This window comes from Chionomys nivalis, chromosome 10 (genome assembly GCF_950005125.1).
Source record: "Chionomys nivalis chromosome 10, mChiNiv1.1, whole genome shotgun sequence".
NCBI classification, from domain to species: Eukaryota; Metazoa; Chordata; class Mammalia; order Rodentia; family Cricetidae; genus Chionomys; species Chionomys nivalis.
Genome location: NC_080095.1, coordinates 50,707,307 through 50,722,327, shown reverse-complemented (window position 1 = coordinate 50,722,327; position 15,021 = coordinate 50,707,307). Strand labels below are relative to the sequence as shown.

General features: G+C 44.8%; 1 protein-coding gene across 1 annotated transcript in view; it reads left to right on the top strand.

Annotated features, from left to right (window-relative positions):
* The window catches only part of Prkch (protein kinase C eta), a 195,742-nt gene that overhangs the window by 48,181 nt on the left and 132,540 nt on the right, over nt 1–15,021 (top strand). Inside the window, exon 2 of the mRNA XM_057783063.1 lies at nt 12,642–12,705. Coding sequence (XP_057639046.1) covers nt 12,642–12,705 — 64 coding nt within the window. The remainder of the gene's footprint in view (nt 1–12,641; nt 12,706–15,021) is intronic.

The window sequence follows — 15,021 nt, the reverse complement described above, 5'->3', positions numbered from 1 at the left end:
CTTGCACTAATTAAATCCCATAGTTTCTCTGCTTTCCTTACATTTTACTTTAATGACCCCTTTCTGTGTCAGAATCCCCCGAGGATTTTATAGTTTCTCAGACTTTCCTCGGCTTTGGTGTGCTTTCCAGATTATGAAATACTAACCAGGCATTTTGTACAGTGTCTTTATTTGGTTTGTCTGTTGTTTCTTTTGTTGTTTCTAGGGCTTGGGAAGGAAGACAACAGGGCCTGAGTGACAGATCTGTTGACATCACAGTGTTCTAGTGGACTGCCCTGCACATACATGCATGCATATAGAGAGAATGTACATACATGCATTCACCCGCCTGTCGCCACTGATGTGCGCCTTGCTCTCCGGGCTGCATTGGTGCTTCTTGGGCATTTCCTATGATTATCTCCACCCCCCCCCATCTATGTTGTAGTCCTTGAAAGGAAGTCACTATGCTCAGCCCACTCAAGCTGTGGAAATTATGCTTCATTTCCTTGGCAGGATAATATGTTTATAAATAAGTTACTTAGAATTCTAATCTCTTTTCCTCATTTATTCATTCAACATATATATATATATATATATATATATATATATATATATATATATATCTCCATGTGTGAGTGCAAGTATATGTGTGCATATGTATACACATGCACGTGGAGGCCGGAAATTGGTGTAACATGTCTTTCTCCATCACACTCCACCTTGTATATTGAGGCAGATCTCTCAATTAAATCCAGGGCTCACCAATTCAGGTAGTCTCCCTAGCTAGCTTGTTCCAGGGAATCCCGTCTCTGGCTCTTGAATGCTGGGATTACAGATATGCTTCATGTCCACCTGTCATTTTTGTGGGTGCCGGGGGTGCTGAGCTCTAATCCTCATGCTTGTAAGGCGAGCGCTTTGGCCAGTGAGCCCTCTCCCAAGCTCTTATTCAGTTATTCGAATCAGTATCGACATTCAGCTTTACACTTTGCTAGTGTTGACCCAGGAAGCTTTCTTAGTGACCTGTGCCTCATCACTGCGAGAGTTGTTGCTGGAGTTTGTTCCCCAAGATTTCTCTGGCTCCTTACGTAGATGCTGGAGATCAAATAGGTCATCAGATGCTTTACATTGATGTATTTTTGCTCCCCCTTACAGTCATCCACGTGAAGCATCTTGGGGACTCACGGGAGACACAGAACCTTTTTGGACACCGTTCTTTCTCACTCACGGGGCCTGCTCTCTCCCATTCCCTCAGCTTGATTGTGGTTTCAGTCACTGTTCTTTAAACTGTTAATCTGTCCTTGGAGTCAAATGTTCTGCAGCTCAGCTGTCTTTCTATGGGTGGCTCTTACAACTCTCTCCCTTCTGCCTGGCTTAGTTTTAAGTTTCAAGTCTCATTTCTCTCTTTGCCACGCATTTCTGTATAATGATTGCCCTATACAATCAGTACGTTTGAAAACCAGAGTCATTCCAAACTAGCTGCCCTTCTAGAAGCTTCCAGGATAAACCTTACAGTCTTTCAGATACGGGAGCCCTTTCCATTCTCCCCAACCCTTTGCCATCAGGTCCTCCTGGTTTTCCTCTCAGCCCTCTGGTCTCTCAGTTGAGTCTGGCCCCAGGCTTGTCCTCCAGACTGTCGCTTAGGTTGTCGCTAGTCTAATATTTTGAAATTCTTTTCAAGTCTTTTTTTTTTTTTCTTTTTTGGTTTTTTGAGACAGGGTTTCTCTGTAGCTTTGAAACCTGTTCTGGAACTAGCTCTTGTAGACCAGGCTGGCCTCAAACTCACAGAGATCTGCCTGCCTCTGCCTCCCAAGTGCTGAACTTTTCAACTCTTAACCTGGTATTTACTGACACTGTTAAGCTGCACAGGGTTTAATATTCCTTGCTGCATGAAGGAACCTCTCCCCCAGGCCTGCGGAGATGAGGTAGGTGTTAAGAATAGAGTCCACCTTTCCTCTGTCCCATGTCTAGTTGTCCCTTTAAAGCCATCTTCACTCTTCTCAGTGGCATTTGGCGGCTTCCTTTACTGAACTTTCCCGAGGTCCCACCCCTCGGAGTGGCATCTCCTCTGGTTCTCTTTTCTCCCTTCTCTGTGGATTTGTTTGCCCCTTGCCTGTCACCCCTCCTGAAGGGTTTTATGGATGTTAGTGATTCCCTTTTGAGAAAGAGCCCCAAATAATCACCACAGCTTATCTTCACACCACATTTTGCCTTTATTTCTAACGTCTTACCAGTTGTTTCTATTTCAGGACCTTTGTGTCCAAACTTAAACTCATTTCCTTCCTTCTGAAACATGCTCTTTCCCCAGAGTTCCCTGGGTGATTAATGGAAACAGAGTTTGGCAAGTTGGTTTTTGTGTGTGTGAATATGAGTGTGTGTGTGCGCACACGTGTGTGTACAAAGCAGATGGTAAATATTTTGGGCTTTGTGGGCAATAAAATCTTTGTCATAACTACAGTCATGCACTGCCTAATGATAGGACACATCCCGAGAAATATTTTGTTATGTATTTTTGTCATAGAATGTCATAAAAGGGAGTTACACAAACCTGGGTGGTGAGGTTTATTCCTGATGCTATCAGGAAACCAGAGAAACAGACAGAAGGTGCAAGCTTCTGCAACATGGCATGCTATTTTATGGTGAGGCTGTTTTTGGTAAGTAGGAGTGTATTTCCAAATAATGACAAGCATGCTGTAGAGATGCGCAATCCAATAGCCTAGTTGTCTGTTGTCAAGTGTTACGTGTAGGACATAATTGCACAGGATGTACTCATATATCACTGGCAGTAAAGTGGGTTTGTTTACCCCAGCATCACCACAGACCCATAATGCCGTGTGCTGAGACATCCCCATCCTTAAGGTATCACTGAGTGATAGGAGCTCTTGAGCCTCCTTCTTGGCTGACAGGACCACTGTCATATCAGCAGTCTGTCATTGGAGAATTGTTGTCATATGGGTCATGGCTATAATCATGGTTGCTTTTAGAGCGAAGGCAGTCATAGATAATCTGAGACTAAGAAAGGTGTGACCGTGTTTCAATACAACTTACAAAAATTGGCAGCATGTTGAAACTGGCCCCAGGGCACCGTTTACTGAGTTTTCTTCTGGGTCATTCAACCTAAGATGACATCCCTTTGGCCTTTTTCTTTGTTCTCTTTGCAGAGTTTTCATTCATTGCACTATTCTGGAACCACCCATATTTCTGGACCATAACTACGGTCACTAGTTGAGTAGATAGCCCCACCTCTCTGCCTGACATTCTCCATCATTTTACCTGGTGCTGAACCTCCTGGTTCTCCTTTGGTCTTCATCATGGGATTGAAGTCACCAGGGTGCAGGTATTCCTACCTTTTCTTTCCTCCTCTTGAGCACTCCTCCAAGCCCACTCTAGTGTGTGCCCTCATGCCGGCTCTGCCTTCTCATGTCAGGCTCCTGATTCAGAGTGATTTCACCCTCCACTCATAACTTGCCTTTGGGGCTCAGTGTAGGTGCTACTTCCCAGTAAGAACATTCTGGTGGTTCAGTGTTCTTGCTTCTCTTGGTCTGAGTAGTAATGGTCATGTATCTGTACCTTGTTCAGTTGGGACTGTACTAGGATGTCAGGATGTCATATCATCCCCTCCCACCTCACCCGAGCTTCCAGAGTGGTTAAGGACAGCACAGCAGATGCTCAGTCAACAGAGGCAATAAATTCTTTCTTCTAACTCTTTTCACTCCCATGGAGCTGGCTCAGTCCATGGTACTATGAATGGTCCCTGGTCCCGAGCAAGCCATCCCCTCTCATAGCATGTCTGGATGCTGTTCTCTCCTGGGTATTCTCTTTTCTCCAGCCCCCATTCTGATGCAGATCAGGTCAATAGCATCCTTCACTATGACACTGGAAAAGCTTTTTAATGTGCACCCACCACCATCTTCTCTCCGCTTTCAACACCCACATCCTGCATGTAGGGGTCTAACATGTAAGAACGATGCTGTGTCATTGTTAATTGAAGCTTCTCAGCACTTCCTTGTTACCTCAGGGTCAGGGCCAGCCTCGAGCATGTCATATTGGGTCCATACTGGATCTCAGCTCTGTTCCTCATCTCACTTGAACAGTGGATAAGCACGAGTAACCCCTGATCAGTCCTCTGTGACTGAATCTGGATGCCTGTCCCCTGCTACATTGGAAACAGCTAGCAGAATTCCTAGACATGGTCCCATCTCTTGGGTTTTCATCTCTCTTCCTCTAGAAGATCAGAGGGAGCAAAGGTGTCATAAAATAGCTGTTGACATAGATATTTGGGCTTGATATACTTTCTAATGTGCTCCTAGATTGAGTCTTCTCAAGATAACCCAGCGAGTGAGCCATTAAGTAGACGGCATGTACAACACCTTGAAATGATTAGATTTTTCTCTTATTACATGCTTAATTTTGCTGGGGCCTTCACCTTCTTCCTTCATTACAAATGGGTAATAAGAATTAACTGTATAGAATAATTCTGGGATTATTTATATCATTAAAAAATATCCAACATCTTTAGATTAAACTGTCAGACTAGGAGTGGGGCACAAAGGAATAGTTATTTCATTTTGACCGAGGTATCCTAATCTAATATTTCATCTTTCCTGTGGCAAGTCCCTTAAAAGGAAAAAAGAGGTCCAGTCCTGAACCTATAATGAAGGTTAATAAAAGAGGGGCCGACTGTGAGTCCATGGACTGGGAGGAGCAAGCATGGGAACACACCTCCTTCCATCAAGGTCACAGAGATACCCACCCCTTTCATCCCATTAGGAAAACTCTACCCAGCATAAACAAATGCCCTGCTGGAATACCAAGAAAAAGATGTGGTGGACTCATGCGGAAGTGTTCTTTATAGGAAATCTGCAGTATGGAGAGTATATAAAACTATGGGGTTCCCCTCTTCCACCCCAGTCTCTGCTCTGGTGGGAGCTCTTGGGGTGACTAACGGGAGCAGGACAGAAGCCTGACACTATTTCTGGTTTCAAGAGTGGAGAGAGCATTTGCCGTTTTTAGAGCTTGGCCCACTCTTTTTGGTCCCTCAGGGGCACCATAAGCCCTGGCTGTCCTGGTGAACCAGGTATATCCTCTCAGAACCTCCATCCTCATTTGCAAAGGACTGCAGGATTAAATACCCCTGGAATGTGGGGGAAGAACTGTGGAAGGAAGTTTTTGAGAACTGCAATGTGTCTGTTCAGTTTACATTTTCAACCCCTCCAATTGTAGAGTCGGAATTGAAATGTGTGTACACATGTGCACACTTAAGCACACACACACACATACCCCCTCACAGGACACACACACACCACCACCATGACACGAGTGGGTCATTTATGCCTTTTGTCCTCTGTTTGGAAGAGAAAAAAAATTTTAGTCTTCAGAATGATCATCCAGAATTGCTTATTGATTCCTGACTTTCTGTTTTTATTTTTGTTTTGTTTTGTTTAGTTTTGCTGTTTTTCAAGACAGAATTTCTCTGTGTAGCTTTGGTGCCTGTTCTGGAACTCACTCTTGTAGACCAGGCTGGCCTCAAACTCAGAGATCCGCCTACCTCTGCCTCCCAAGCGCGGGGATTAAAGGCGCGCGCCACCACTGCCTGGCAATTCCTGACCTTCTATTGTGGAAAGAAACGTAGAAAAACTGATGTGTGTGTCTATGTGAAAACGAGCCTGAGCTGTGTGGAACCCCATATTTAAATTTCTACTGACTTGTGTGTTTAGCTGCTGGGAGCAGGTGTGTAAGGCTTGTTTTGAGCCTTCAAAACATTTGTATTTTAGCAACAGAAATGTTACTAGTCTTCTGATGTCTTTGCAAGTCCTAGACAGAGCAGAGTCCAGTTTTAGCAGGATAGAAATGACCGATGGTCTCACCACTAAAACAATGGTGGTGGTGTTTTCTTTCATTTTAAATCGGTCAGATTTTTTGCAGTCATTGTTTTGAGTAGTTTTTCATCAGTGGTCCATTCGTATGCTGAAAGTATGTAAAACTGAGTCGGAGCACTGTGAAGACAACAGAAAATGAGCAGGCTCACAGTGTTTGCCTCAGCTGCCCCCTTTCCCTCTGAAACTCTCCTGGAGGGCATGTGCAACTGACTTAGGCTCCCCAGCCACTAACTAATGGGACCGGAACTGCCCATCACTTCTTAGGAGTCCCAGCATGGGTGTGCCTTCCTCCTTAGGAGCTCCTGCTCTCACCAGGAGCTGGGGGCAAGGCCATCAAGTTGACTCCACCCCCACTGGTCTTGGCAGTAGGGAGGCAAGGCTAGAAAACTGGGATGGGAAGAGGGTGATAAGCACCCTCAGGTGATGATGACACAAATCTTGCTGGGTTTCAGGGAGCCCATAATGCGGTGACCTCGTGTACAGGCTGGCATGGGGTTGAACACAGGCACATAGACCCGTGGGCCCTGTGCTGTAGTAGCATGGAGGAAGGCTGGTGAGGCAACAGCGGGGGATCTTTCAAGGATTTAAATCGTGACTCTTGGTCTTCCATGCTTGTGTGACCTTGGCTAGTTCTAAAAGTCTATTGTGACTCCATCTTTTCATCCGTTTAATGGGCATGGTGGCACTTAGCCTGCAGATAGTTAAGGTGAGAGATAAGGATGGTCAGGAATTTAGTAAGGACTAGGGACACTGATGAGTTCAAGAGGAAGCTGTCCCATTTTATTAGAGAACTCAGGAGCCCATCTCCTTATGGATCGCTGATGCTGTCATGTAAGAATTGGTACTCTAATCATAAGCTTGATGGTTTAGTCCTAGGGGAATGATGAGATGCTTCCCTACAGTCTCAGGTTCCTTTGTCATTAATGCAACAATTTAAAAAGCAATAAGGAAAGGGCTACCTAGCCCATAATTTCAGGCATAGGAACCTTCTTCTCGTAGATGTCTCTTATGCTGCCTGCACACCCTACACCTTTTGCTCAAATCAAAGCCTTTCCCATTTTAACATGCCAGATTCCTCTGCTTAATCCAGGCTGAGATGAATATTGAGGAGATGGCAGTTTCCTGCCTGTGATCAATTCTAATGGCTTTTGTGAAAGGAAATGGTTGTAAGTTATTATCAGTTAATTAAATGAGTGTTTCCCTTGAGTCGTGTGCCCAGGCCTGTTTAGAATCATGGAACATTAGGGCTAGAGGGTTCTGAGAGAACCACATCATGGAGGCTGAGCCAGTGGTGAGGGTGACTCGTATGAGTTCTGCAAAGTGGTGCCCTTGTGACAGACATTGGCGGGAGTGCAGGGGTGGGATGCCGATGGAATGTCATTAACAAAGTGCTGGGCCATAGGCTCCCACTATGTCTGAAGGACCGTTTTTGTTATTGTTTTTTATATTTATTCCATTTGTTTAGGAGTGGAACAAACATGTGTGCATGTGTGTGTGTGTGTATGTGTGATGGTACATATAGAGTGGAAAGAAGTCAACTTGCTGGAGTTGGTGCTCTCCTTCCACTATGTGAATTCTGGGGATCAAATTCATATTGTTAGGCTTGGTCAAGTGCCTGTGCCCTCTGAGTCGTTTGGCTGGCCCTGTTCTTTTTTTTTTTGTTTTGTTTTGTTTGTTTGTTTTGTTTTCTTTAAAACAAAGCTTTGTATTTTATCCTACAATAAACATTATTCAAGAGTATGAATGGCTGTAAAGATAGCAGTTGAGATCAGAATTTAAGATTAGTAGTATCTCTGTGGATGTTGGGGTCTCTCTGGGAACCTGACAGCTATGCCTTTCCCCTGTTCCTAGGTGGTTTCCTCCTCACAGGTGTGCCTGGTGGGAATTCCACTTCCTACCTTACTCTGGGAAGTCCTGCTTGGCTGGCAATGGCCCTATGCTGGGAGGCATCCTGCGAAGGTGTGAATGGATGGATGATTAGTTGATTGGCAGAAACAGAGGTTTTGCAAGTCTCAAGTAGCAGGAGAGAAGGTGTGGCTATGTAGTGGTTGGAGGGGACAGGCAAGACTTGGAGAGCAGGTTCAAGGGAAGGAATTTGCGAAGAGGGGTTTGGGAAGGTTTATGAGAGGGCCCATGTGTTCTAGAAAGCCCATAGAGTATGGTGCTTTATTCTGAAGGCCCCAGAGAGGTGGGGAATGATGGGAGTGGCACTTTGGAAGGAGTCCTTGGTTAGCCAGGTGTAGACATTCCTTGCCTGCTTTGTGTGTGTTTTGGGGAGGGTGCTACATCTGGAAGACAAAGAGTCCTGTGCGAATGGGATGCCCCAGTGCTGCAGGAGGTTGAAAAGACAGATTTGCAGGGTTTGCAGAACTAGAGTGGCGCCAAGATGTTTAGTTTTCGAGGTTACAAGAATGGCAGGTTTAGTGATTCTGCAGTAACTGGAAAATTAGGTGAGTTTGGAATCAGAGCCATTAGAGTTCTCAGAGATCACTTTAACTCAGGATTCTGAGGTGATGGTTCAAGGTCTGACTGTGGTAGAGTTTTCCAGAACTTTGAAAAGCACCAGATGCCACCCTACACCCATTTCCCCAGTTAATTCAGTCTGCAGATTGTTGGTAGGGTCCTGGTGTCTGTGTCTTCTGCTTTTGTCTCTAAGAGATGTTGAGTGGCTTATCCAGGGTCACAGACAAGAGAGGGCATATTTAACTCTTTAGTCTAATCCTCTTCTGGCATTGCTACCAGACAGATGCAGTGGATATGTTAAGATAAGGAGGCGAAGTTTCAGAGCAGAGATTCCTGTGGACACAACCTACATATGTCTTTTCAAAGGAAGATATACAAATGGCCAAATTGCACAGTGCCACTGAGGACATACAAATCAAAGCCACAGTGAAATATCATCTCACTCCAGTCAGAATGGTTATTACAAAAAATTCTAGTGAGATTGTGGAGAAGAGAGAGAGACAGAGAGCATGAGTGAGTACATTACAGGAGCTTGAGACAGCTGAAGAAGAGCGAGGAGGGCCATGAAAGAGTGATGTTCAGAAGCCTTGGTCCTGAGAGAGTCTGGAAGGGAACTACCAACAACATCAAATGCTATAGAGAAATCAACGGTGATGAACACTCTTGTGTTTGGATGGTGAAGACTGAGCAGTCATTGGATGTGGCAGGAGGATGAGCTGAGGCTATAAGAGCTAGTTAGATGATGAGGGAGGCAGAGCATCAGATTATAAAGGAGAGCATGCACAAGGAATGTATTGGTTAAATTTTTGGTTTATTCTCTTTTTCTTATGATGTGAGTAAGACTTTTGGGTGTGAATGATATTTAAAGTGGTTGGATCATAAAGGAGGGGTTTATGAGCTCAAGTAATTGAAAACTCAAGAAGACTAAACCATATAACAGGAGCCACAGGTTGAAATATTATCAAAGTTTGAGGTCTCCTCCTGTTTCTTTACCTCATCCTCTAGTTTTCTGTGATATCAAGGATGCCAGATTCTTTGAAGTTGATGTCCTAGAGTGAAGTTAAGCAGGAAGTGAGACGTCTCTTGCATATCTAGAACTCCTAGTGAGATCTACTTAAATTTCATGCCCAAACTTGAACTAGCAATGACCAAGAGGAGAACGTGACATTGTGTTGATAGCCAGGTAAAGGAACGGTGTCAGTTCTAGGCTGGAGTGCTAGTTACTTATCGCTGTGGTAGAATACTTGATCGAAGCAACTTAAAGACGGGAGGGGTTACTTTGGTTCACAGTCCATCGTGGGAACATTCATGGCCGTGGGAACTTGAGGTAGCACGTTCCATTACAGCTGCAGCCACGGGGCACAAAGTGATGAGCGTCTGTACTCAACTTACCTTTTCCGCTTTCTTTGGTCCAGGACACCAGCCAAGGGAATGATGGTACCACCCACATTGATGGTGGGCCTTCCCACCTCAGTGAACCTAGTCTAGATAGTTCCTCACAGATATGCCCATAGGCTTCTTCTCCTCAGTGATTCTCAATCATGTCAATTTGACATTGCTAACTGTCACAATCTGTCACTGTGAATATAGGACCTTGTGCCCTGATTAACTAATCCTAGGTCACAAGTGCATCCTGTAGTTGGGGTAGGGTCCTAGCTGAACCAAAGATCAGGAGCTGCTCTAGGTGTTGCAGTATGTTTCATGATCTAGAGAAACAGTTTTCACTAAAACTGTGGAGGACAGGACTGGAGTCAGTGAGTGGAAATTATCGCTCTCATTGCATTCTGCTCATAGGGAAAGAGTTTCCCGTGAAGCACCAGGATACAACAGGCCTGTTGTTGATGTAGGCAGTCAGCTTTCAGTGGTGTCGTCAAGCAAACACCAGGAATAAGTGACAATAGCTAATCTATCTTACCAGCTCTAAGACCTCGTTTCTTTATAACACAGTAAAGAATGCATCTTTACATTAAAATTCAGGGTGCACTTCCATGCATATTAAAATGCAAACAAAATGTCATGAAATTGGGGTTTGGGGAGATAGCTCAATGCACCAAGAATCTGGTTCACAAATACGAGGGCCTGAGCTTAAACTCTCAATACCACAGAAAAGGTGCTGTGTACCTGTAGAGGGCAGAGACAGGTGGATTCTTGGAGCTCCTTGGCCAGGTATGAGCTCCATGCTCAGTGTGCAACGTGACTCAAAAAATAAGGTAGAGAGTAGAAAAACTCCCCATGTTGGTTGCTGACTTCCATACATACATGTATATATGTGTGCCCATATGCACATGAGAACACACAGAGGAACGAGGATATACAAATTTTTACAAAGCAATGCTTTTCCTTAAAGCTTGCTGTGTTTACATTTTCTGTTCTGTTGGATTCTATTTAAAAGTCCCTGCGATATACAGTCTACTAACGTGTTTTCCCGTCCCTATGATTAAGCCTTGACCTACAGTTTGAAACCCTGTGCTTAGGTCCCCTGTCCAAGCACGTCTGTTTCAGATGGACAAGGCTTGAAGATGGGGCTTGAGTCTGACTTCTCATGAGGACGGTAAAGCAGGTGGAAAGTGAGGAGACAAACCTGTTGTATGTGTGCGAGCACCCAATTCTAGGTGGTGTGGTCTCCTGACATCTGTCAGAGAGCTCCCAGCCCCTTGGGGCGAAGTGGTCATCTTTGTGGACCCTCTGGGCATTTTTGGCAAAGGTTCACATGCTGGTTGTGGGTGCAGGGTGGCAGAGGTGGCCTGGCAGTCTGTCTGTCCGCAGGCTATCAGTGGCTGCGCCAGCACTCACGGCAGTTTGTGCTGTGGGGTTGAGTGAGTGTCTGCACTCCTTGTCAGGCCTCTTTTGCTGAAGGTGAGGGAGTGGCTTTTAAAAATATCTTTTTGACTTGAAACAAGTCAAGGCGGAGAGTGGAGACAATTAAACGCTGACATCCTGTTTAGTCATCTCTCCAGAGACGGTTATTTTCAGAACCACTCAGTGGAGGTTCACAGGGGGTGTCAAGGTAGTTCGTATGACATTGTAAGTTAGTGTTCGTCACGTTACAAGCAGGTTGAGCTGAGCACGGAAGGGATTGATTTACAGTATGGTAATCTCACTGAGCGCAGATTCCGTGCAGAGAAAGGCAGAGTTTAAGAACCGGCTGCCACAGTACAGAGGAAAAGCCTTTGAAGAGTAACGAGCGGTCACACTGTGTTGTGAGAAGTATCTAATTGGAGTGTGATGTAAGAATAAAATATGCCATAGTGACTTGGCAAAGACCAGTCCACTCTGAGGGGGTCTTTGTTTACCTGTGGATACAATAAGAGCAATAAGTAGCACTGTTAAGTTCTGTAATGGAAGTTGGGCAAGTCAGAAATAACCTCAAGCTGTTCTCTGAACTCTTAGAGAATAGGAAGCTCCATGGTGGAGGACCGAGCCACTCCAGTGCCAACTGCAGTAGAATCACACAGGTCCTCCAGTGCAAAGGTCCTCTGCTGTAGCATGCGGTTTGCAGCTTATTTAAAGTGCTGTTCTGCCCCCAGAGGTCACCGGTCTATACTTAGCTGGACTTTCTTCTCGTAGGTGAAAGGTCAAAGGCAGAAGTGGAACCATGAGCGGAATCGGAAGGATTTATTCGAGGACACATGTAAATGCACATATTTTAATCTACAGGCATCTCGTGCTACAGGGTTTTGAAATATGAATGGACAGGGAGTTTGGCATCCTGTAGGAAGAGGCCAGAGCCTGCCGGCTCAGGTATCTGGAGATGCAATAGACCTGCAGGGCACGGTTCCACCCTGGGTGTTTGGCTGTGTGAGGGTCTTTAGAATACAGTCCTTATGTCTCAGCAGACGGATACCCTCAAGGGCTGTTGAGCAGTCAAAGTGAGCTAATCCTGGTCATGGACAATGCTGGTCGAAACAGATGGAGACTTTTCATGTGTTTTACTCCACAAAACTAGACCTTTGGAGTTGACTCATCACCCTGTGCATTGCCATTGTCCCTCCAACCCACTAGCTTGCCATGGGGTTTAATTGCTCCTACTAGAGATGCACATAAGACGGGGTGGCTCCGAAGCAAGCAGCAATTGCATGCTTGCTCCTGTGCATCAAGCCATGCAAACGAGGGAGAGAAGGCAACTCAAGAGGAAGACCATTTCCAAGCGTCACCCTTGTTCAAGATTTCACTTATTTCTTCGTCTCTCTACTGCGCAACAGAAGATTCGGATCCAGTTTGTGCCTGTGATTTATGCATTTAGGCCTTTCTGTAAGGAATTATTTAAGACCCACGAAAGCAATTCATTATTAAAATGTAACGTGCTGTTTTTTCTCTTTCTAGGTGGACCTGGAGCCTGAGGGGAAAGTGTTTGTGGTAATAACCCTCACAGGGAGTTTCACTGAAGGTAAGAGAGAGTTTTGAGTGGTTTCTGGCGTGTGTAGTTTAGTCCATAATTAAGAGGAATGTGTGTTGATGGAAATCATAACAGGGGCATTTCTCGAAAGATGATTTAAACCCACCCGTGTAACTTGGGCTGACTGAACTCCGTTGCCCAGAGTCTGCCAGTTCAGACTGCCGAGTTAAATGCCTTTTGTCGATCTGCCAGCCTTGGGTTTTGCTGTCACACTCACCGACTTTTTGCTCTTATCCATTGTCTCCCAGCTGAACTGCGGGATGGTTTTGCTTCTTTTGAGTCAGGCCTATTAAATTCTACTTCAGATTCTGTTTTTGTGCCAGGTCTTAGCTTGCCTGTAAAAGAAATTTGAGGACCATGCTCTCTTTTTCATAATCTTCACTTCATTGTTATCCCTTAAGAGTTTCTGTGCTTTAGTTGATGCTTCCAAACTGTCTCCCACAACCAGAAACCAGTTTTGAAAATCGAGGCAAAAGACATGTATATGAAATGAAAGATCTGATGTGAGTAATTCGATCTTTCAAGTAATTCAGTGAATGACCCAGTAAATCAGCTCTGCGGTCCAAGATGCAGAACCCCCTACCTTTCTGAAGGTTCCCTTGTACTTTCTACTGATCATTCCTGCTGCTCAGGGCAATAACTACAAGGCTTTCTCACTCCTGTGAAGTATTTTCTTTTTCTTTTCTTTTTTCTTATAAGAGAAAAATCTTTAATTGTGGACTTGCTTACAGTTTTAGGGTAATTATCATATCATAGTCAATTATCATAATCATGGGAGGAGGATGACTGCCCCCAGGGTGCTGGAGCAGTAGCTGAGAGCTGCTTCCTGGTCTACAGGCAGAGGGAGGGGGCAGGCAGACAAACTGGGGGCCTGGAATGGGCTTTTAAAACCTCCAAGCCCATTCTCGGTGATGCACTGCCTCCAACAAGGCCACACCTCCTTGTCCTTCTAATCCTCTCAAATGGTCCCACTCCCTGGTGACCATTCATTCAAATGTATGGACCCATGGTGGCCAATCTTCTTTCTTCCTTTCTTTCTTTCTTTCTTTCTTTCTTTCTTTCTTTCTTTCTTTCTTTCTTTCTTTCTTTTTTTATTATTACTTAAATTAAAAAAATACCAACCCAAATTCCTGCTCCCTCCTCTCTTTCCAGTCCCCTTCCTCTCCCTTCACAGACCCTCCCCTCCACCTCTCCAACCCTAAGGGAGTGCCATGCACCCCACCCTGTGGAAAGTCCAAGGCCCTCCCTACTACATCCAGGTTGAGCAAGGTTTACATCCATAGGGAATAGGATCCCATGAAGCCGGTATATGCAGTAGAGACACATCCCAGTATCACTATCAGTGGCCCCTCAGTCTGCCCCAGCTGTCAGCCCCCTTCAGGGGGGCTTGGTTGTTCCCATGCTCATTCACTCCCAGTGCAGTTGGAGTTGGTGAGCTCCCATTAGCTCAAGCAAACTGTCCAAGTAGATGACCCCTTCATGGTCTTGAACTCCGTGCTCACACTCTCACTCCTTCTTGTGGAGTATTTTCACCCATTCTAGAAGCTCATGCAAATGGAATTGTATAGCGTGTTATTTGGGGGAATCTAGTTTCTTTTGCTCAGTATCATTTCTGAAGGATTCATTCATGCCATTGTGCACATCGGTATTTTTGTCTCTGTTGTTAATAATATTTCATTACATGAATCCACACCCATTTGTTTAGACATTGGGACTTACCCTGTCAGCATCTGTTATGAACAGTGCTTCTGTAAGCATCCTTGAACTTGAGTTTTGTGAATGAGCACTTTTCATTGCTTTCGGGGAAATTGGTAAGAGTGGACTTGCTGGGCATTAGAGTGGTATGTGTTTAGTTTTATAGTCTCCTAGATGGTTTTCTAAAGTGGTCCTTGTTTATTATACCCTCACTAGCAATTTACTGGTGTTCTGGGCCCTCCATGCTCTTACCAACACTTGGTGTGATCATTCTTTTTAACATTGCCTGCTCTGATGGATGAGAAATGATGTTTTGTGGCTGTAATATGCATTCTGGTGATGTTGAGAACTTTCTCATGTGCTTATCGGCCATTTCTATTTCTTTAATAGACGTGTTACTTTAAGTCTTTTACCCTATCCTCTGAACATTGCAAATTATTTATGCTTTTTCTTTTATGCTCGGGATAAAACCCTGGACACATACTTGCTAGTTAGAGCACCCCACCATGGAGGCAATCCCCAGACCCAAGTTAAGATGAAAACACCAAATACCTTTGTACTACAATTTATAAGAGTTCTTACGCTATCTCAATAAGAGGTCTTTGTGAAAAG